A 24,875-nucleotide genomic window follows, 5' to 3' on the forward strand; every position below is an offset into this window, starting at 1 on the left:
TGTAAGGAAGTTGGATCTCGCCACGATGTTCATCATAACCTCTAAAGTCATCAATCATACTGCATGATGGAAGAGATGGGGAAGGGTTGACCGGAACTTAGCTCTGGAGACTAAACATGGGTTCCACCCCTTCAAGCCTCCAATAAGCAAAGTGGTGGTATTGCACCGGTTGATGAGAGTCATCTACCACCTAGTACTGCCTGGTAACACAGAGGGGCAGCATTACTCCATGCGGTGTGGGCACCACACCTCAACCCCTGCTTACGTTGGTTCACACCTGGGTGGTCACCCAATATGTGCTTGTGCATGGAGGTTATACCCAGGATTACCAACAGTCCCACCATCGTGAATGTGCAAGTAGAGGATTTGGCTGTTAGAGACCGTTGCATTTGAAGCTGACAATACAAATGTTAATTTTGAAAGAATCGGCAGAAGAAGCCAAAGCGACATATTTTCTCGACTCCATAATTTAGTTAATTCCAATAGCAAAGATGTCAGATGTCTAGTGCACATATTTCATAATTTTGCTCAATGCAGGAAGACTAGCAGTTCATGTGAATTGGTAGTTATAAAAATATTTTCTTACTCTCCCACTTATACTGTTCAAAATGGAACATTTAAAGGAATTTTGTGCTACCGTTGATATAGAGTATAAAAAAATTATTTTCTCACTCTAAAACTCACTGGTTGTTATTATTTCCTGCTTTTGAATGCATTTGAAAAATTTTCAAAGGTTTAAATTTTTTTTTTTTTTATCTGAAGAGAAGCCTCCCGTTTTTATTGAGGAATTAAAACTGAGAAAACTGCACACAGTTTTCTCAGTTTCTTCAATAAGCAGATATTTAAAATAAAAATAAAAAATAATAATAAATAACTATTATAGAGGTTAAAATAATTGTTGAAGAAACAATTAAGATGTTAGATAATAAAATATCTTATCAATTTCTTCCATTTCAGGCTAGAAAAATTATTCGGTGTGATAGAGAAAACCGAAAAGTTCATAAGTTTAAAAAACAAAATTATACATTTTTATTAGGCAGTTAAAAATTATTTAGAAAATTTATCGAAACCCCTAGAACAATTCCAGTACTTAAACTGGATTCTAATGAAAAGCATTCCAAAATGGGAGAATATACCAAATTCTCTGGAATCATTTGAAAAAATTGAAATTAAGCTTGATGAAAATTTATTATATGATCAGTTTGGAGTTTTAAAAAAATTGCCATAAATGAAATCAAAAACAATATAGAATGGAATACACTGAGTTGTCTTGAAAAAAAGGACAACATTATTTAAAAAAATCGAATTCCTTGAATGAAAGAGCAAGTTTATTGGATTATGTTCATATTTATTTGCAATTCTGGGCCACAATGCTGGCTACGAGGGAATATTTTCTTTAATGGAAATACAATGGACTGATGAGAACGATAGGTTAGAGATAAGTACACAGTTAATGCAATTATGGCATGTGTTTTAAATTTAAGGGAATTAAACTGCAAAGATTTTAAAAATAAAATTAAAAATAACAAAGATCTGTTGAGAGCCAGTGAAGAGTTCTGCTAAATATATTAATAAAAAATAGTTTTCATATTTATTGCATAAATTTTTGTTGTTCAAATTTAACAATTTTATTGTTTTTGTTAATTCTACATTTTGAAAATAAAAAGAAAAAAAAATAATAATAATTTTTTTATTAAAACAACAAATTCTGCACTTTTTTTCCTGAGAGATGACCCTCCCCGGATAACAACGCCATAAGGTAAAGGTTAAGTGTCCTGGTTTTGTATTCTTCTAATATGGATAGCCTATATAGATGTCAATGGTTAAGTTGCATCTTCAATTCTCCATAACAGACTGGAAGCCTCATTTTAAGAAGGACGTGAAGCTGTTGGAATAAATGCAGTGGGGAGCAACAAGATTAGTTAGGGGCACAAAGGATACTCTTACCAAGAAAGACTTTAGTACCGCATACTGCAGTGTCAGGAAACTAGGCAAGAAAATATAATAGTAGTGTTTAAGGCTTTAATCTTCCTTTAAATACCATTAATTTAATAAAGATGCTCTTGTGACATCTGTGAGATACCAATTTTTGTTTTAATAATAAAAAAAAATTGGCGAAGGTAAAGAAAGCCCACACACAACGCACGCAAAAGTTTGATAAATTTACCGGTAAAAGTACTTTGTCATAATGGCATTTGTATTGTTGCTTGCTCAGTAACCATACAGTGGGTGTTATCGGTCAGGAATAGAAATTGAATCCTATGGGAGATTGAAACCCTCCGGAAGTGCAGGGGTAACCTAACCTTTTTTCTTTAGAATCACTGGTGGACTAGTGGATAAATTGTTTATTAAGATACTCTTGATTTGATTATCAGTATATAAGGATTTTTCATGCATTAAGAATCTGCAAATAAAGGAACTACTAGGTGGCAGTGATCACAGTGTGCTGAATTGGGATTTACTCAAAGAGATAACTACCATCAGGGGTAAAAGGAAGGGTTATTGCTTTCATAAAGGCAACTACGATGGTCTGAGACAGTATTTAAATTCTATACAGTGGGACCAACTGATGATGTTACCAACAGCAAATTCAAATTGGGAAGCATTCAAAGAACTTATCTTGGAAGCTACTAGGCTTTACATACCAACTAAGAAATATTGTTCAAGGTTTAGGCCTAAATGGATGTCAGATGATCTAATGAGACATATGGCAGAGAAGAAAAATGCATGGGATACATAAAAATTAACATGTGACACAGAAGCCTATGATAGATATAAGTTGATCTGTAACCAAGTTACAAAGGAGGTTAGGCAGGCGAAGGCAGATTACGAGAAATCCTTGGCAACGGATGCAAAGAAAAACAGCAAAGAGTTCTTTATGTAAACTCTAGAAGGAAGGGGATGAATCAGATTGGTCCACTTGATATCGATGGGTCAACTGTTGATGATCCTGCTCATGTAGCTAACAAACTAAATGAATATTTTGCATCGACATTCACACATGAGGAGTTATTCAGCAAGGGGAATGCCAGATGTGTATTCAACTCTGGCAGTAAGCTAGATAATCTTGTAATAACTGAGAGTAAAGTGGAGGAGAAATTGTTGAAGATAAATACAAGAAAGGCGCTTCCTTGGACTCAGGGGAGGTACCCACAGACTGGAGATGTGCAAATGTAACCCCAATTCACAAAGGAGGATCAAAGGCAGACACAAGTAATTATAGACCTGTAAGTTTAACTTCTGTTCCAGGAAAATTAATGGAGGCACTGGTTAAAGAAGCACTGCAGGATCATCTAGACAAGACTTCAGTTATGGCTCAGACACAGCATGGTTTTGTTAAGGGGAAGTCTTGCCTGACCAACTTGATTGGATACTATGATGCAGTCACAAAAGAAATGGATGCAGGGAATAACTGCTAATAACTGATATTATATACTTCGATCTTAGAAAGGCTTTTGATACTGTTGCACATGGAAGACTGCTGCACAAATTGGAGCAGTGTGGCATTGGAGGAAAATTGCTGCTATGGATAAAGGGGTGGTTGAGGGGGAGAAGACAGAGAGTGGTAATCAATGGACACTGCTCATCGTGGACTAATGTTATTAGTGGAGTCCCTCAGGGTTCAGTGTTGGGTCCATTATTGTTTTCTGTATTTATAAATGATATTGATGATGGTATATCAAGCTTAATATCCAATTTGCAGATGATACAAAGGTTGGCAGGGTTGTTAAGGACACTACTGATGCTATGCTGCTGCTGCAACAGGATCTGGAAAGATTGAGCAGATGAAGTTTAACATTGACAAATGTAAAGTACTACATATGGGCCGACCGGGCTAGCCGAGTGGGTAAAGTACCTGCCCGGCAACCCAAAGGTCGCGGGTTCGATTCCCGCCTCGGGCTTGGATCAAAGTACTGCAAAAACCTTGGGAGGTGCAATATGGCCACAGAAGCCGATGCGCCAACAACTACCAAATCAAAAAAAAAAAAAAAAAAAAAACTACATATGGGAAACAGCAACCTCAGAGTAACGTTGCAACTCTGTGGTACTACACTGACAGTGGTAGAGAATGAAAAGGACCTGAGGGTAATTGTGCAGGCAGATATTAAGTTTTCTGAGCAGTGCAGACAGGCTGCAAGAGTAGCTCATGGTGTCTTATCGAGGATATACAGGAATTTTTCTAGCAGGGATAGGGAGGTGATTATTCCCTTGTATAAGGCAATGGTCAGGCCACACCTTGAGTACTGTATACAGGTGTGGAGGCCTCATTTCAAGAAGGATGTAGAGCTGCTGGAATGAGTGCAGAGAAGGGCAACAAGATTAGTGAATGGAACAAAGGGTTGCTCTTACGAAGAAAGGCTTAAGTTTTGCAAATTACAGTGTCTGGAGACTAGGCACCGGCAAGGTGATCTGATAGAGGTGTATAAAGCCTTGAATTGGTTTGGGCAGCATGCTCAATGCTGATGGGATTCTTCCTCTTGCTCAGAATAATCACCTGAGAGGGCATAAATTCAAATTGAGAAAAGACAGATGTAGGACAGATGTGCAGAAATTTGCCTTTAGCCAGCGGGTAGTTGGTTGGTGGAACAGACTTCCATCCCTTGTTGTGGAAGTTGATAGCCTAAATAAATTTAAGGCTCAGCTGGACAGGTATTTCGAACGAACGGAGGGGTGAAGTGGAAGTTTTTGTTTTTTTTGGCTGATGCTGCATAAGCTTGCTTTCTTGCATCATATGCCTCTACTAATGCTAACTCACATCTGGTGTTGCAGAGGTGGGTAGTTGATAAAATTTCAAGGATGAATTTAGACAAACTGTTAAAAGGGATGGACAGGTGGAGTGTTAAGTTTGTTTTTTTTTTTTTTTGGCTGAATGCTGTAAAAGTTTTCTTGCTTTCTTCATTTGCAAGAAACTAGGCTTCTGTTAATACTAATACTGTTACAAATAAAAAGGCAGCTGTTATCTAAACAAATGAATTTGCCACATATTTCACTCTTGTATCTGATCATCATGTATGCCATTACAATCCAACTGCCCCATGCAAATTTGACTACTTCATTTCAATTGAATGCTCCATTCAAATTTGACTGCTTTATTCAAATTAGGCTGCTCCATTTAAATTCTTTCTTCATTCAAATTCAACTTGCTAATTAAAATTAAACTACTTCAGTTGAAATATTCATGCTTATACTACCCTTGTACATTATTTATTCAGAATGTGCTGGGTCACAAGTTCTCTTGACCAAGAACACATCCCCACCCTCCGCACAGTCAAAGTGATATGCGTGTAATTAACTTTATATGGCCACAATATTAAAAAAATAGCTGATGAATGATGTATGGTCATCACCTGTTTCAAAGAAATGTCAACAGCTCAATTATCAGATAGCTCTCTATACAACTCGCACTGTCATCTCACAGTGAGAGTATAGAGATGGTATTGCTATAGACATTATCACTCACCTGGAATCTTTTAAATGCCGAACAAAAAACTGATTTCTCATAATTCATGGTACAGGAATACCTCACATAGCGCGGTTAATTTGTGCCAAAAAAATGCCGTGCTATGCGAAACCGCGCTGATCGAGGTATTATTATTATGTATTTTAATGTAATGCGTTCCGACAATTTGATTATATGGGTCGAGTTGCAAAAATATATAGGTGTTTGTTTACTATAAATTGATGCACACGAAGTTCTTGCAAAAAAAGAAAGTAAAATGATAAAAATGAAAAATACTAGTAAGTACAGTAGAAATGATTTTTATTGCAGCATGTACATACCATAAGAATATAAGTGAAGTATGTACAGTATTTTTATTTTTAAAAATAACTGTTCAGCTTAGTTTGCACAGTTTTTTCTTCTTTTTATCTGCATACATCTCTTTATAATATTGAAGGAACATCATTTTGCAATGCCTGCCTTACTTTCATACCTCATTCGATGTTTCGATCTAGAAGAACACTCAGCACCATTACATTTCTTCTTTCCACTCATATTTGCGTATAAAGGTGTAATGTTTTTAAAAAATAATCTTTAATAAAAATACACAGCAAAAAATATTTATACAGCTTACACACAATCAACAACCTCACCGTTCGGAATCTAGAGTGTTTACTAATGTATGAATGCTACAGAGTTCGTATATAATGGGAGTTTTGACATCAGTCAGAATGGCCTTGAATCCATAACGCTTTGGCCTACGTGTTGGCATTATAATACATACATACATACATATCAAATGTATTGGTGCATAACTCAGTTAATTTTTTTTCAATTTGTAAACCACGGTATAGCGAAACCCGCACTGTTCAAAACCCTCCTAGGCGAGGTATTCCTGTATATCATAATTTTTTTTTTTTTTTTTTTTTTTTTTTATGAAAACCCCAAACACGAAAGGTATCAAAACCTATAGTACTTAGTACTGTGCATGGGTTGAAGGAGAAGTATGGGGGGAGGGGGATGCTGGAAACTTTGCTCTAGAGACTAAACATGGGTTTCACCACTTCAAGCCTCCAATAAGCAAAGTGGTGGTATTTCACCGGTTGATAACACTGGCGGGGAAATGTACATTGCTGGATTCATTTTTTTCCAGATTCAAAAAAGTAACAGAACAACTTAAAAAAATGTAGTCTTTCAAATGCCAAATTAGCAGTGAAGGGCTAAATAGATTAGAGTAATCTAAATGCTATGGGTATCCTTTTTGAAAGGACAAATTTTTGTACATCTCTACTGCAACCACCCTTTTTCAATGTAAACTTTTTTCCCCCTTACATGTACTGCCTGAAAAAGAGTAAAGATGTCAAGAGCATTTAGTTTATCTAACATGATTACTACATCAATGTGTATAGGCAATCAGTGGTAACCAAAGTGCTATAATGCATACAGTCTGTCATTCTTAAGCAGTCAATATACAAGTGGCATAAAAATAAATGTGCTTGAAATGAACTGCCTGATTCTGTTAGTGCATTGATTGAACTCAGGGCTATCAGCATTGACAATTCATATTTGTTTAAAGTTCGGCACACAATTTTATTTGTTTTTTGCTTGTCAAGGTTAGTTTACATACACAAAACAAACTTTCAATAAAATTTTATGTATTGTTCTCATTTACAACACTCAGCTCAAAAATTAGTGTTTGCTTTTAGAATTACAGACTTTCACTTTTCAACCATTATTTATAAATTTACATAATGTCAAGGATTTTAGAATGTTACTATCCCTCAACATTACAGTTTTAATCCATTTAAAGACTTAAACACTTAAATCTGGCTACCTTTAAGGTGCCTAATTTATAGATTCTGCAATTCTCAGAACTGAAGCTTTTCTTAATAATAGTACTCTTTTGTGTCCTAAATTAACCTGGTTGCTCTTCTCTATGTATTTCAACAGATCCACATTCACCTTGAAACGAGGTCTTTAGACCTGTACACGATGCAGCCTAGCCACTGCCATACAATCATCTCTTTATCCCTGCTGGTAAAATACCTGAATATCAATCACAGGACAAGCTTGTCTGCACTGATTAGAGAACTTTATGTCAGACTCCAGAATTATCCCCAGGTGTTTTTTGTTCTCCACCACCTTGAATGTGGTACCACCCAGCTGCTCTGCATTTATCAGTGTTAAACCTAAACTACCACTTTAGGTTTAACACTGATAAACCTAAACTACCACTTTACAGCCCATCTACCTAATTTTTCTAGGTCTTGTTGCAGTATTAAGCCTTGAGTGCTCTCATAAATCATCACGCAAACCTTTGTATTATATATCCTTTTAGCTAAATTAATGCACTAAACCAAGGTCTCATAAATATCGAATCAGAGGTTCCCTTTTCTTTATCTGCAGGGTTATTGTTGTTCAATTATAGAACTCTCATGGAGCTAGTGAATGAGTGAGTAGGTGGGTGAACGGTGTGTGAGTATGTAGATTTTTCTCTTATCTTCAATCAGAAACAACACAAGACATTTTAAAATCTATTACCAATTGTTTTTTTAAATTTGGAGAGAGAGAATCCATATAAACTTTGTTTATCATGAATTACTTTGGTAATTAAATTGGAAATTGTTTTCCAACTAAATCATTTGGTAAATTCCAGACCACACTTCTTGGTATAATAAAAATGAAAAACATATCTTCATGCACTGACAAGTGTCGGACACAGCACCTCATTACCTTAACTTTCAGAGAGCTTTCAATTAATGCTTGAATAATTAAGCACTTCTGTTTTTTTCTATAAATAAAATTCACATATATCATTCCTAAATTCCAAAACTACAAATACTGCAACTTAATTTCTTTAACTGTTATGCAATTTTTAAATAGTAATTTGTTAATTAATACTATATTACGATTTCCCTTCAAGTTCCATTAATTTATACTTTTAACTTGCACTCATTTTTAGCCGAATTATCATGCATGTGCATGCCTAAAGTTCTAATAGCCTTCATCATGTACAACTGTCTCTCTCCCTCTCTGTCCATATGTCTGCATGTAACAATATTAGCATTAGTACAGGCATATGATGCAAGAAAGCAAGCTTATGCAGCATCAGCCAAAAAAAAAAAAAAAAAAAATTTCCATTTCACCCCTCCATTCGTTCCAAATACGTGTCCAGCTCAGCCTTAAATTTATTTAGGCTATCAACTTCCACAACAAAAGATGTAAGTCTGTTCCACCAGCCAACTATCTGCTGGCTAAAGGCAATTTCCGCACATCTATCCTACATCTATCTTTCCTCAATCTGAATTTATGCCCTCTCAGGTGATTATTCTGAGCAAGAGGAAGAATCCCATCAGCATTGAGCATGCTCAAACCATTCAAGGCTTTATACACCTCTATCAGATCACCTCGCCGGTGCCTAGTCTCCAGACACTGTAATTTGCAAAACTTAAGCCTTTCTTCATAAGAGCAATCCTTTGTTCCATTCACTAATCTTGTTGCCCTTCTCTGTACTCGTTCCAGCAGCTCAACATCCTTCAAATGAGGCCTCCACACCTGTATACAGTACTCAAGGTGTGGCCTGACCATTGCCTTATACAAGGGAATAATCACCTCCTTATCCCTGCTAGAAAAATTCCTGTATATCATTGACAAGACACCATGAGCTACTCTTGCAGCCCATCTGCACTGCTCAGAGAACTTCATATCTGCCTGCACAATTACCCCCAGGTCCTTTTCATTCTCTACCACTGTCAGTGTAGTACCACAGAGTTGATCCGTTGCTCTGGGGTTGCTGCTTCCCATATGTAGTACATTAATGTTAAACTTCATTTGACACCTCTCAGCCCATCTGCTCAACCATTCCAGATCCTGTTGCAGCACCATAGCGTCAGTAGTGTCCTTAACAACCCTGCCAACCTTTGTATCATCTGCAAACTTGTATATATGATTCATAGGGGATGCATGTTATTTGTTATTGCTTTGACCAGGAAGAATCCCATCATCAAGGAGCTTGCTTAAACAATTCAAAGCTTTAAACACCTCAATCAGATCACTTTGCAAGTGCCAAGTCTCCAGATGCTGTAATTTGCAGAACTAAAGCCTTTTTTGGTAAGAGAACTCCTTTTGTTCTGCTCACCAATCTCGTTGCCCTTCTCCTTACTTCCAGCAGGTCCACACCCTTCTTAGAATAAGGCTTCCAGACCTGTATGCAGTACTGAAGATGTGGCTTGACATTAGCATAGAGGCATAAGATGCAAGAAAGCAAGCTTATACAGAATCAGCCAAAAAAAAAAAAAAAAAAAAAAAGATCCCATTTCACCAAGTCATTCATTCCGAAAGTTTGTCTAATTCTGCCTTTAATTTATTTAAGCCATTAACTTTCACAATGACAGATGGAAGTTTGTTCCAGCAATCCACAATTACCAACCCACAAGTTCCAGTCAACATCTGGAAAGTTAAAGTCTACCATTATAATACATTCTGATTTTCTGGCCCACTCTATTTCTCTGTACAGCTATTCATTGTACTCATCAGAGTCCTTAGGCCCTATAGCTCACTTCTACTCTCATTTTTGCTTTCCTAGTGCTTACTGTCACATTAAACTGACTCAACATTGCAATGGCCACTCATGTCAACTGGATGCAATGCCTTAGATTTTATGCTGGATGAAATGCCTTAGAATCTGTATGCTGGGCACAAGCAAGCCTCGGCAATTGCTTGTGCCCAGCATACAGATTCGTGTCATATATAGATGATATACAGAGTTATACGATATACAGATTCAAAGCCATATGAATTACAATGTCATAAAATGAGATAGGAGAATTCAGTTATCAGTCTCAATGAACATACATGTCAAGACAATAAATCACATGACATATTAGAATTTTTCAAAAATATAAATTGTGGCATAAGGAACCACATGGCACAATGAGACGTATGACATGAATAAGACCAAACATGACATAAGGAACCACTGATCTTACAAAGTCAACATGAGATGAAGACAAACAACAGTATGGTCACAAGTAACTACATAAATTGTCCAATAAGATTATCCTGTTTATAAAGGAACACAACGATCATTAACTAGAAGGTCAATTACACAGTTTACTTCAGAATCTTAAACTGTCACACAGAATTCATGTCAATAGTCTATAAGCCTTCTACTATTCTTTCCTCAAGTTCAAGCAGCACTGATATTTTTGGGAATAAATTCTTGGAAAATTTTTGAAAAACCTGTAAATCTTGCTCAGTCTTAATTAATTCAGACTCATTGCCCTCAGTTAGGTAAGCAAGATTAGGACTAGCAAATAAAAATTCATTTCTGAGATCCAAGTACTGATGACAATAATATAAAATATGTCTCCAGAGCCGTGCAGTGACACTGCAACCTTTCCGAAACACCCAGCTAATTCAGCTTTGCTAAAAATGAGCTGATATCTAATTTTCGCTTGGCTGTATTCTTAGGATCATTAGCCAAATCGAACTCAGGATCACAATTAATAAAAGGAGTCCCATGCCAAATGTTGAAAACCATTACTCTGTAAATCAGAAAGAGGTCAATTGGCATTTTCCTAGCGAACAATCTGTAATGCATCAGTGGAGACAGTTCTACAAACTACAGCCATCTTCAGGAGCATCATCCTCTGAATGGAATACAGTTTTCTTACATATTTTTTTACAAATGAACACAGTCTATCCAAGCTGAGATACCATAAGAAACAACAGGAAGGAAAACAGAGTCATAAAGAAAAGATAGTGCTCTACCTCTAATACCCCAATCCTTCCTAGTAATCCTTGCTATCACGTTAAAAAATTTTGCAACATTTTCAGATAGAAAATTGATATGGGTGTCAAATCTAAGACCTCTGTCAACAAAGATTCCAAGATATTTAATATTATTAACAGACTTTAAACTTCCACAACCAATCAGCACATGAGGTTCTCCACAAACAGATAGGTTCCCCTTTAGCAATAATATTTTTGTTTTTGATCTAGATATTGTTAATTTATGAAAGTCACACCAAGCATTCAGATCTTTTATTATTTCATTAGATCTTTGTTAAATTTGTAGCTGTGAGGAGCTTTCAACTAAAATTACCAGGCAAGTCATCCACATATGCAATCATATGAACATGACTATATTTCTTCTGTAACCAATCTTCTAATACCAATTTCCACGTTAGTGGCCTAAAAACAGATCCCTGCAGACATCTTCTTGAATAGCAGCTCTAGTTACCAAATTCCAACTAGACTTAACCATAAACCATCTTTCCTGAAAATAATCCGCTATGATGATATAAAGCTGATGGGAGCATTTTGTGAGGCAGAACATCAATAACTCTGTCCCAAGAGATATTATCAAAAGCCCCTTCAAAATCAATGAAATTTCCAAGAATATATTTAGCATTTGAATCGAGTATTTAGCATATTGAACATACAGGTTTGTTAAAATTAAAGTATCCCTATGTAGAGAGCTCTGGGGCAAGTTCTAAGGCTCGTATTGAAGAAAAATTTGGATAACAGGTACAATAAAGAATGCGCTCGCCATTTATTAGAAAAAAAAATTATTACAAAATTTGTCACTGTATGGCACATAACTATCTTAGTTATGATATGCAAATAACTTATATTATTTGTATAATCGTAAGTTATTGCCACAGCACCACTACTCAGCTCTATTGTACTATATAAAAGCAAAGCAGTCTCTTCAAAAGCATACAGTAGATGTTTGCCTGCACTACAGAAGTAATGCCAACAACGTTGCAAGAAAAGGAGCTATTAGTGAAGCTGTAGTATCAGAACAGCAACAATGCAGCTGGAGATATTGGAGAATTCCAGCATCAGAAGTGTTTAAGACGTGGACCTATAACTGTTTGTGCTGTCCGCAAAACGATTGTGAAATTTGAAGCGACAGGACATCTTGATGTTCAACCAGATAGAAGTCGAAAACGAGTGACTCCTCTCGTGTTGAAGATGTGGCAATGGCTGTCATGGATTTATCAAGTCAATCTCAATGTGGTAGCACAATTGTACCAGCTGTTTCTCATGAAGTGGACATGCCATATTCCACTGTAAGGCTAATAATGCGTCAGGTGTTGCAGTACTATCCTTACAAGATGCACATTCTACAGCAGCTAAAGCATAGTGATGCAGATATTTGTTTCACATACAAACTTCAGTTTATGGCACGAATGACAGTGGATATCACTTGGCCATGGAACATCCTTTGGAGTGATGAAGCCCACTTCCGCTTAAATGGACAAGTGAATATGCACAACTGTTGCATTTGGGCAACAGAAAACCTTCAAGTAATCCAAGATGTCCTGTTTCATTCACCAAAAGTAACAGTGAGGTGTGGATTTAAGGCCACATTCATGATTGGGCCATATTTTTAGAACAATGGCTGTGGTGGCCATATTTTTAGAACAATGGTGGGGTGGCCAAGATGTCTGTTTCCAGACATCTTGGCCACCCCACCCCAATCACCAGACCTCACCCCATGCAACTTCTGGTTGTGGGGTTTTTTGAAGAACTAGGTGTAACGGGAAGGATGTCAAACTCTGGCAGATCTGAAGGACAGCATTAGACATCATCTGCTGTAGAAAATGCTGTTCTTCAAATGGAAACTGTTGTTGACTAAAATGGAGGGCACATTGAACAATTGTAGTGCTGTTCAAGTGATTTGTACAGAGCCATATAGTGACAAATTTTGTAACAAATTTTTTTTTTTCCAATAAATGGCGAGCACATTCTTTATTGTATCCGTTGTCCAAATTTCTCTTCAGTACCAGCCTTAGAACTTGCTCCAGAGTCCTCTACATTGGGATACTTTAATTTTAACAACCCTGTATTTAGCATTTGATCAAATAGAGAGGGAGAATATGGATACTAAGTCATGAAATTTTCTAAATTTCATGCTTACTCGGGACGTGAATAAAATCCAATTTAATATCTATTGTAAATCCAATTTAATAGCTGTTATAATGCAGGTATGCTTCTGCATTATAACAGCTATCACCCATTCACCTACAAAAGATCGATTATCTTTAATCAATTTCTCAATGCTTATAAATATTCAACAACGGAATCTGCTTTGGGTTCAGAAATACAAATATTAACCAGCAGATTCTTAAACAGGGGTTATCCACTTGCTACAATAGACAGAGTTAGGGTACAAGCTAAGGATAGAATACAAAAAAATACACCAACCAACAATAGTAATATCAAAAAATACTTTATTTCTGTCTCATATGTTGAATAGTGGCACACACAACTTAACAGATTCTTTAAAGATACCGAATTTAAAATTGTAGCCAGGCCAATACAGAAATTACACACTATACTGAACGATCGCTCAGTATAGTCCTTTCCTCATTCACAACACAAATAAATGACCAAGTAAACAACATTCCTTTTGGTGATTGCGACTCATCTTATCGGGTTTCCTCTTTTCATGTTAATCAACACGCGGTCTTAGTTCATGCTTCTCGTTCAGCAGCGTCAGAATTAGCCTTTCATGCCATTAATGAAAAACATACTTTTTTATTTAATGAGTCCAAAATAATTAGTGTCCAACGTAATTATACAAGACTATTAATTGCAGAAACCGTCGAGATTAAATTACACAAGAACTCTGTTAATGTTTGCCAGCCATATCTAATCTCTGATTCGTGGTCTTTTACATGCATTCGTGAAGACAAGTAATCCTTATTTAAGTTCCCTGCTCATCCCTATTCAGTAATTTTAATTCCTGTGATCACGACATACGGTCGAAAAGCATTGTCAGTTTCAGGAAGGAAAATCATTTTGCAAGTTTTTCGTTTAATTAATTTTTTAATTGCGTTAAATTGATTTTTAATTGTGTTCATTTGATTTTTAATTATTTCTTACTGTAATGTAAAATTTTCAATTTTTTAATTGTTTTCATTTTAATTTCTGGAGAGTATCAAATGGAAGTGTTCTACGTATCATACTGAGGTAAACTTCTCTTATTCTTTTACAAACTTTGTCCTTTCTGTATGTTCCAGTGATAGCTCAGATGGCAGAGCAGTGGACTGTAGAAAGAAATATATCCTTTCTGTATGCGTTGGATTTTCCATATTCAAATTCTGCATCTTTGATATCTGAGTGATACCAATTCTCCGAAAATTCCAACAATGTCTGCATTTGATGTCTTGACCTGCACTTCGAATTCATTAAATTTATTTAGTATACTCCTAACACTGGTGTACATGCACCCTTTTCTTACTCTTAGTTACCCTAACTCAGCCCATGTATTTACTAGTTTCATGATGACTCCCAACAGTTCTTGAAATCCACAGCACCTTGCTTTCAAGGTTGCTGCTTATTCCAGTAGAAGCAGTGAAAGAATCACTTTCAACTCTACCTGAGGCTATTGTTAATCTATTAGTAAGTTTATTCCCCCCCCAAGCTAACAGTTTCCTTAAATTGTTAGGTATGCTCAAATTACCTTACCATTCCTGTAGAAGCAGTCTCTGCTGTTAACAAGCATGGACCACATTCAGAAAAATTCTAATTCTACCCCATGAGTCTTATCTCTCCATGGCCGAATTGATTGACAAGGCTCTCATCATATATCCATCCTATCGTGTCTGGGCAGAATTTCAGATTTGTTAGGTATGCTCAAATTACCTTAAATTGGATTCGTAGAAACCTGGAAATTAGCATTATTATTTTTATATTATATTATATTTATATTTTTAGAATGTTCGTCTATCATCTGGACAAGAAGCAAGTTTTCTACTCTTAGTTTGTTCAAAATCAAGTTTGAACTGAGTAATAACTGTTTCAACAAACTTTGAGAGTTTTACCATATACAGAAAGTGAAGCTGGAGATTTCAGACCAAATGAACTGTTACCTACTACATTCTTATCTTCAACATCCATAGCATATTTAGAGGAAAACCAAGTTTTGGATAAGGAATAAGATTTTAGGGTGATATGCAAAATAAACAATTTCAAACCTATGAGAATAATTTCCATGACATAATCTGAGTAAACATTGGAATGAAAAGATTTAAAATAGTAAGTCCAATAAAGGAAAAAAGAATAGAAATAACAGAGACAATCCTATTTTACATTCTTGTGATGCCAATTGACAGAAGGCTGAGAATAGTCATGAGAGAGAGAGAGAGAGAGAGAGAGAGAGAGAGAGAGAGAGAGAGAGAGAGAGAGAGAGAGAGAAGCTGCATTCGGGAAGAGACCTTCACCTAGTTGTGATGTGAAGTGCCTAGAGGACTAGTACTTTGACCATTTACTTTGAAAGGCTGTTGGTGATGCTGATATGTAAATAAACAAACTGTGAGAGGTCATTAATAATTGCAAAAGCCTCAGCTTCTTGATTAACTGGTTCCGTGTAGCTAGAACCTTGAAGCCAACTGGAGTTGAGGGCATAAATATCACCAAGGAAAATTATCTTAATAACAGGAGAGTTAGACTGGGGAAAGTCAAACTTCAAACGAAGGAGTCAAAGAAAGGATTTGAGAGAATGACAGAGGCAACATGTAAATTTGATAGAATGGAGTACTCAGATTTGAAGTCAGAAGATCATTCTTCCTTTCTTTCCTTAGGTTTGTTGGTAGTGGTGTTTTGGGTTGAATTTGGTAGTCACTGAGATATCATGAGCTGCATACGATCTATATTTCTTTCATCAATATAGTAGTTTTGGGAAAAGATTATGGTGATAAGGAGGATAGGGAGGTGGCTTAGCAGTGGGAACACTGCTAGTGGTTAGGATTACATAGGTAGTGGCAGTAGGTTCAGATCAAAATCTATTTCCAATCAAATTGACGTATCAATATAAGTGTTTTAGTATTTGTGGTAAGTTCTGCAGCAGCATACAGATCTTATCAGTATTGATAATTGCCATGAATTGCCATGCCTAAACAAAAATTGCAAATGCAGATTTTGCACTCACTACATACCACTGAAGGTCTAGTGTCACATTTCGAACATGGCAGAAATATTTAGGAGGGGGGGACCCTCTCTACACACAAAATACTACCTGTTTGATAGGTTGGTTTCTTTAGTTGGTTTGCATTTTATTGGTACATTAGCAACTAAGGCTATAATGTGCCAAAACCAGGTAATATAAAACATAACAGTTAAGATTTCAGTGACCTAATAAATTAGATCACTAAGTCAAAATTTACAACAATAAAAATATGTAAAAAAAAACATGATATAAAAGGTATATTTTAAATAGGAATGAATAAGTTTAATGATTTTAAAAAACTACTTGAAATTTTGTGTATGATAGCGCAACACTGTCATACACTTTCTGTACTAGTAGGAACATAGTGACCAAGTGGATCATAAATACAAGAATTTCATTAACTTTGGTGTTCAAAGCAAGCAATTAATACTTAGCATGCAATAGTAGAATGGAAATATCTTTCAGGACAGCAAAAGATAGTTTTAAGAAAAATCACAAATCAATTAACTAATTCATAACTGAGCATTTACTAGTTACTCATCCAATAAGATACAAGTCATGTCAGATTATAGACAAGACACAGGTGAGATAAGATACAAATTTCAGAATAAATGATGCTGGCTATTCATCTTCAAAACGCATTAACATATAAAGTTAGACAGGGAAAACCAAAAACAACCTGAGGTGTCTATTCACCAGATTCTGCAGAATACCATCTTTTAAGAAGTTCTTCATATGGACAACTCAACACACCCCAAACCAATCTAACAGTGCTGCTTTGGATATCGAGAAAACTACTGCAACTATTAAAAATTTTCTATGCCAAGTTTCCAGTAGATGAGCATTAGCACATGTGATTACAGATAGTTTCTTTCTCTCACTTTTTTATACTTTCTTCATGTGGTTCAAATATCTGTTCCCATAATTACAACTCAAATTCTTTTTCAACGCTTCAGAAACAGAATTTGTAATAGAAACTACCCCCCACCAAACATCTTCATACAAGTTCCAAAAAGAGGTACAAGAACTCTGTCATAGTTTATTAGTTCAATACAAAGCTCTTTCTATATCTAAGATACCTTGATTAACAGCTTCTCCATTCTTCTTTAGATTTCGAATTAAGACTGGAACAGGATACATCAAACCTTTATTCAATGATCTGTTACTAGCCAAATCTACCATATGTTAGGAAAATGACATTTTATATTTTAGTAATTCTTGAATAACATATTAAAATATAAATTAATTAATAAATGGAAATTACACTTTAAAATTTCTCACTATTAAATTAATTGGCTGTATATGAAACCTAAAAAAGTTATATACAGGGTGATTCAGTAGGAATAGTAAATATTTGGGAGGTTATAGTATCGATTATTCTGAGTAAAAAAGTTCACATAAACATATGTCCAAATTCTCAGTGGATATGGAGATACAGCTGTTTGAAACTGGTACACACAGCTCCCTGAATCAGATGTGAAGCAGTTAGCATTAGTAGAGCCATACAATGCAAGAAAGCAAGCATATGCAGCATCAGCCAAAAAAAAAAAAAAAAACTACTCCCATTTCAGCCCTCCATTCGTTCCAAATACCCGTCCAGCTCAGCCTTAAATTTATTTAGGCTATCAACTTCCACAACAAAAGATGGAAGTCTTTACCACCAATTAACTATACGCTGGCTAAAGGCAAACTTCTGCACTTCTATCCTACAAATGTCTTTCCTCAATTTGAATTTATGCCCTCTCAGGTGATTAATCTGAGCAAGAGGAAGAATCCCTTCTGTGGAGAATCCCATCAGCATTGAGCATGCTCAAACCATTCAAGGCTTTATACACCTCAATCAGATCTCCTCTCAGATGCCAAGTCTCCACAGAATGCAATTTACAAAACTTAAGCCTTTCTTGGTAAGAGCACCATTTTACTTACTTCACAAATCTTGTTGTTCTTCTCTGCATCTGTTTCCAGAGATCTACATCCTTCCTAATAATAATAAGGCTTCTAGAGCTGTATTCAACATGCTGCATAACCATTGCCTATAGAGGTGATACAGAGGGATAATCACCTCCATAGCCGACCGGGCTAGCCGAGTGGGTAAAGTACCTGCCCGGCAACCCAAAGGTCGCGGGTTCGATTCCCGCCTCGGGCTTGGATCAAAGTACTGCAAAAACCTTGGGAGGTGCAATATGGCCACAGAAGCCGATGCGCCAACAACTACCAAATCAAAAAAAAAAAAAAAAATCACCTCCATATCCCTCTGGCAAAATTCCATACATCATTGAAAAAACCCAATGAGCAGTCCTGGCAGCCTATATGCTCAATTACCCCGAGGTTTTTTTCATTCTCCACTGCCCTGAGTGTGGTACTACACAGCTGGTACATTAATCTGGGATTGCTATTCTCCATAAGCAGTATTAGGCATCTCCGTAGCCAGATGGGCAGGAGCAGCAGTGCATACACACGCTTCTTGATACGGAGGATGCGGAAAGGTCAGGGAATGACCACTGCATATTCCCGGAGCAATATGGCCTTAGTTGCTAATGCTCCTAAAAAAACAAACCAAATAACAACAACAACATAAGCAGTATTCTACATTTGTCGATATTAAACTTCAATTGCCACTTCTCAGCCCATCTGCCCAATGTATCTACATCTTGTTGCAGCAGCAGCAACAAGATGCAGACAAAAAATCATTCAGCTCTCTACCAGAATTTGACTCACTTATATAAGGAATGTCCATCCTAATTAATGTGATTAACTACTCTGCCAACTTAGCCATACCAGGTAAACTAAGATATCATACATATCATTAATAAATACAGAAAACCACAATGATCTCAGCACTGAATCTGCTAATAACATTATTCCAAGAAGAGCAGTACCCATTGATAACCACTGCCTTCTCCTCTGTCTTCTCCCACTCAACCATCCCTTTATTAATAGCAGTCTTTTATGTGCAACAGTATCAAACGCTTACCTGAAATCTACGTATATGATGCCAAATTATTTTTTTTTGCATCTAGTTCTTGTGTCACAGTATCCAATCAGATTGATTAGCCAAGATCAACCATTAATAAATCCATGCTGTGACTGCAGTATAACTGCATTCCTGTCTGGATGGTCCTACATTACTTTTTTAATCAGAGACTAGATTATTTTACATGGAACAGAAGTCACACTAACAATTTTGTAATCACCCATGTTTTCCTTTGATCCCCATTTTGAATTAGGAATACATTTGCAGATCTCCCATCCATAGTGACCTTCCCCTGAATCCATAGATGCTCTCATAATCATGGCTAAAGGTTTTCTTACCTATTTTGCTGCCTCTTTTAATCATCATCATCATCACCAGCCATTTTCGATCCTTTTTTTTTTTTTTTTTAAAGATATAAGAAAGGAATGAGTTTTACAAGGGTTGAAATTAACAAAGTTCCCCCTTGGAGAATTACACGGAGAATCAGAATTTAAGGAATTAGCAATATATTTTCGAGAAGTTGAAGGTTTCTCAAACTGGAATACAATGTGCTATCATCAGCAAAACTATGAATAAGGTTTAAAATCAATGGACGTCATGAGAGCCATCAATTGTCACCCACACTGTGTGGTCAGAGAGAAAACTGGATACACAGTTACAAAAAACAGTTGGCAAACTATAAGACAGGAGTCAATTTCAAAGAGCTTTATGCTAAACATGATCAAAAGCCTTTTGAATGACAAGAGCAACTGCTTCAGTTTCGACATACTTTTCCACTGGTTTTCTCCATAGAAGTGCAACATAAGCCAGTATATCACAAGTAGATAGACTCTGATATCCATAATGCTCTCCATTGATCAGATGGAATATTTCTAGATAGTTAGGAGTAGGCTGTTAATGGATTTCTCTGTTACTTTAGAGAAAGTAGAAAAAGTGCAATATGACAAAAACTGGATAGGAGAGATTTGGTACTTTTTACGAATTAGCTGGATATGAGGAAATTCATATACAAAAGGAAAAACATCAGTGGAATAAGAAATCTTGGAAGCAATCAAAATCTTATATATTTCACTACAAATGTTACTTTTTTTAAGGTGATGCAGTTTTTCTTTGTCTGCCACAGCACCTCCTCACTCAAGAAAACGTGGTACTAAACAGTGTAGGTACACAAGTGGCACCACGTGATGTCACGGACCTACTGGGATTTGTTCTAGAAAGTTCTATTGTTTATTTTCTAGCATTTACTATTTATTTATTATTTACATTTTTATTTCATTATATATTCTCTAAAATTATGATTTATAGTAAAAGAAGATATTTGTTGACATTGGACTTGAACTTCTGTAGATTGTAATTTTCAGGAAATACGTATGAAGGAAGGTTGTTCCAGAAAACGGCAGTTGAATGAATAAATGAAGAAGATGAAAAGTTGGTTCTGTGGGTTTGAAGTTGGACAGTAAATGGATGTTGGCTGGTGGCAGCACGTGTTCGGACTGTTTTGAAAGAGAGAGCAGGAATTATAGAAGCCAATTCAGAACAGTGCCCATGGAAGCATCTGTAGACGAGGCATGCAGCAGAAACAGTACGTCTATGAGAAAGCGAGTGGAGAGACTCTTTTAGCATTAGCATTAGTAGAGGCATTTGATGAAAGAAAGCAAGCTTATGCAGCATCAGCCAAAAAAAAAAAAAAAAACCCACTTCCACTTCACCCCTCTGTTCGTTCAAAATACCTGTCCAGCTGAGCCTTAAACTAATTTAGGCTATCAACCTCCACCACAAGGGATGGAAGTCTGTTCCACCAACCAACCACCCGCTGGCTAAAGGCATAATTTTAGAGATGAATCATTAATTAACCTAACTGCCCTCTTCTGAATGGAATCAAGAAGCCTGAGACAGGTTTTGGGGGCACCACCCCAGATGTGGGAACAATATTCCATGGCAGGGCGGATTTGCGATTTATACAGAGCGAGCAGCTGTTTGGAAGAAAGGTAACGCCGAGAGCGAAAGAGAAAACCAAGTTTTTTAGATGCAGATGAAGCAATATTTGTAATGTGCTTGTGCCAAGAGAGATTAGAAGTCAGGGTAATCCCCAAAAGAGATATAACATTTTGCCTAGAAATCAGAGTGTCACTAAAGATAAGCATAAGAGCAGAAGAATCCTTTTTGCGAGATATAAGACAAGACTGAGTTTTAGAAGGGTTGAAATCAACTAAGTTGTCTTTGCCCCACTGGAGAATTACCTGAAGATTGGCAATTTAAGGAATTGGAAGCAGATTTTCGAGAAGTTGAAGCTGATTGAGAAGGACAAGGTTTCTCAAAATGGAGTATAATGCAATGTGTTATCATCAGCAAAACTATGGATAGGATTTCCAGTCAATGGAAGTAGGTCATTAATATACAAGAGGAAAAGAATGGGGGAGAGAACTGAACCTTGGGGGACACCGGCATTAGTGGAGAAGTTAGAAGACAGAAAGCAATCTACCATGACCATCAGTGAGCGATCAGAGAGAAAACTGGATAACCAATTACTAAAAACAGTTGGCAAACCACAAGATGGAAGCTTGTTTAGAAGACCTTTATGCCAAACACGATCAAAAACCTTTGAGATGTCAAGAGCAACTACTTGTGTTTCACCGAACCTTTCCATTGAATTAGTCCATAAATGGGTAACATAAGCCAGAATATCACCAGTGGATCGACACTGACGGAATCCATACTGGCGATCGTTGATCAGACGGAAGGTTTCTAGGTAGTTTAAGAGTTGGCGGTTAATCGATTTCTCCATTACTTTAGAAAAAGTAGAAGTAATTGCAATGGGACGATAATTGGATGGGAGGGATTTGTCACCCTTTTTAGGAACTGGCTGGATATGAGCAAATTTCCAAGCAGAAGGAAAAACACCTTTGGAATAAGAAAGTGAAAAAAGGTGGCAAAGAATAGGAGTAAGTTCAAGAGCACAGGTTTTGAGAACAAGTGGAGAAATACCATCGGGATGTCATCGATCTGGAGCTTTCTTAGCATCAAGATTCGTCAAAATCCTTCTGATATCCTTTTGACGGAAGACCACAGGAGGCATTGAATGGAGCGTGTTGGGAATGGTGGGAGGTGTTTTACCAAGATCATTAATACATGAGCTGGAAGAAAAATGGGATGCTAGCAGGTCAACTTTATCCATGGCTGAAGTGACAACAGAACCATCTGGTTTGGACAGAGGTGGGAGCATAGATGGGAAAAAGTTGCGGCCAATAGCTTTGGCAAGAGACCAGAATGCTCGGCTACCATTAGGGCAAGAAGCAAGTTTTCTACTCTTAGCCTGTTCAAACTCTAGTTTGGACTGATTAATAACTGCTTTACAATTGTTGCGAGCTTTGGTGCAGGCAGAAAATGAAACTGAAGAATTAGAAACAAGCCAATTACGATATGCTACATTCTTCTCTTGAACAGCCTTAGCACATTTATTGGAAAACCAAGGCTTAGATAAAGGACGAGATTTTAAAGTGGAGTGTGGGATAAAGGATTCCATTCCTGCAAGAATAATTTCACTGACACGATCTGAGCAAACGTTGACATCAGAAGTTTTGAAACAGTAATCCAACCAAGGAAAAGAAGAAAAGAAGTCTCGCAGGTTATCCCATTTTGCATTCTTGTAATGCCAAACAACACGAGGTTGGGAATAGCCATGAGATAAAGTTTCCATTGGAGAATAGCCAATCGCCAAGTTGTGATCTGAAGTGCCTAAAAGACCTCTCACTTCGACCGTGTATTTAGAAGGGTTGTTTGTGAGAAAAAGATCAAGCGTATTGGCTGTATGATTAGGATTGTCCGGTACTCTTGTAGGTAAATGAACAATCTGTGCTAGGTCATTAGTACTTGCAAAAGCCTCAGCATCTCGACTTGCTGGGTCAGTGTAACTAAAAAACGGAAACGAGCTGGAGTTGTGAACATTAAAATCACCAAGGAAAGTTACCTCACTGTTAGGAAAGTTGGACTGGAGAAAGTCAAGTTACAAAGAGAGGAAGTCAAAGAGCTCCAAGTGATTAGTGGAGTTGGGAGAACCGTAGAGACTACAGATGAATTTGACACAATGAGGTAGAGAGATTTTAAGCCAGAGAAGATCAAAGAGAGGAGATTCCAAAATGCCAAGTCTCTGACAGGGAATATCAGAACGGACATATGCACAAGTACCACCTTTGAGGCGAAAGGAATCATACAGCGAATAATTTGGGCATCTGAGATGAGCAGTAGTTGAATCAACCGATAACTGAGATTCTGTCAGATAAAGTACATGGGGTTTGGCAGACTGCAAGTGGAAATGGACATCGTTGAGATTAGAATTGAGACCAGGTATATTTGTGAAATGAATTAGGAAGTGCTTGGGAGGTTTAGATCTTTTCGCAGATAAGCTTGCTCTATTAGTTTGACAATTCATGGTGTATTCAATAGTAAGAAAAAGTGGGTGGGACATGCTGTATGAAGTAATGAAATTTTTGGATATGGCGTACACGTGGTAAGAATATACCCAGATCCTTGACATAACGTGGCCTCGACAATGCTCCTCGCATACACACTACTTGGACTCCCTCCAGTCACTATCTGGCAGAGTAGAGGTAGCAAGATTACACTAGCTGATCCGGAAGCTTCCTAGAGAGTTACCAATAGGTTCGGTCTGGTGTAGTAACTAGCGGCTGGCCTGCGAACACCGTTTTAGAGCTGTACCCTCGAAATGTAAGGAATATTGGATCTCGCCATGACGTTCATCATAACCTCAAAAGTCATCAATCATACTGCATGATGGAAGAGATAGGGAAGGGTTGACCGGAACTTAGCTCTAGAGACTAAACATGGGTTCCACCACTTCAAGCCTCCAATAAGCAAAGTGGTGGTATTTCACCGGTTGATGAGAGTCATCTACCACCTACTACTGCCTGGTAACATAGAGGGGCGGCTTTCCTCCATGTGATGTGGGCGCCACACCTCGACCCCTGCTTACGTTGGTTCACACCTGGGTGGTTACCCACCACCCAGGTCACCCACCGTGTACTTGTGCATGGAGGTTATACCCAGGATTACTAGCAGTCCCACCATCGTGAAGGTACAAGTGGAGAATTTGTCTGTCACAGACCGTCCGGACTTTGCTGAAATAGGGTCCACTTGACTTGAGTGTCACCCGAATATCAGTTCCATCAGTGTTTTAGACTCCAAGGTAGCAAATACAGCTTGTCTGGCATATCTGAGAGAATATCTGTGACAACCTCAAGGACCAAATGATTACAGTACTTATGTTTTGATACGTACTGTATATATTTTTACATTTTATATATATTTTGCAATTATGATTTTAAATACAGAAAGAGAAACAGAATATTCCAGGGAAATATACATGCGCATTCCTTTTCAAACAACATAAGTGCGAATATATATGATGTATATCGATTTTACCGTCCCTAATTAATCATCAATGCATATTGCCGCGACATATATCAAGGAACCTCTGTATT

At 37.0% G+C, this 24,875-nt stretch overlaps 1 protein-coding gene across 1 annotated transcript in view; it reads right to left on the reverse strand.

Annotated features, from left to right (window-relative positions):
* Positions 1 to 24,875, reverse strand: part of LOC150079049 (meckelin) — an 860,544-nt gene that overhangs the window by 452,215 nt on the left and 383,454 nt on the right. Inside the window, exon 13 of the mRNA XM_090382499.1 lies at positions 17,483 to 17,578. Within this exon, the coding sequence (XP_090238625.1) occupies positions 17,483 to 17,578 (96 nt within the window). The remainder of the gene's footprint in view (positions 1 to 17,482; positions 17,579 to 24,875) is intronic.

This window comes from Mastigoproctus giganteus, chromosome 10 (assembly GCF_048544385.1).
Source record: "Mastigoproctus giganteus isolate SK-2022 chromosome 10, ASM4854438v1, whole genome shotgun sequence".
NCBI lineage: Eukaryota > Metazoa > Arthropoda > Arachnida > Uropygi > Thelyphonidae > Mastigoproctus > Mastigoproctus giganteus.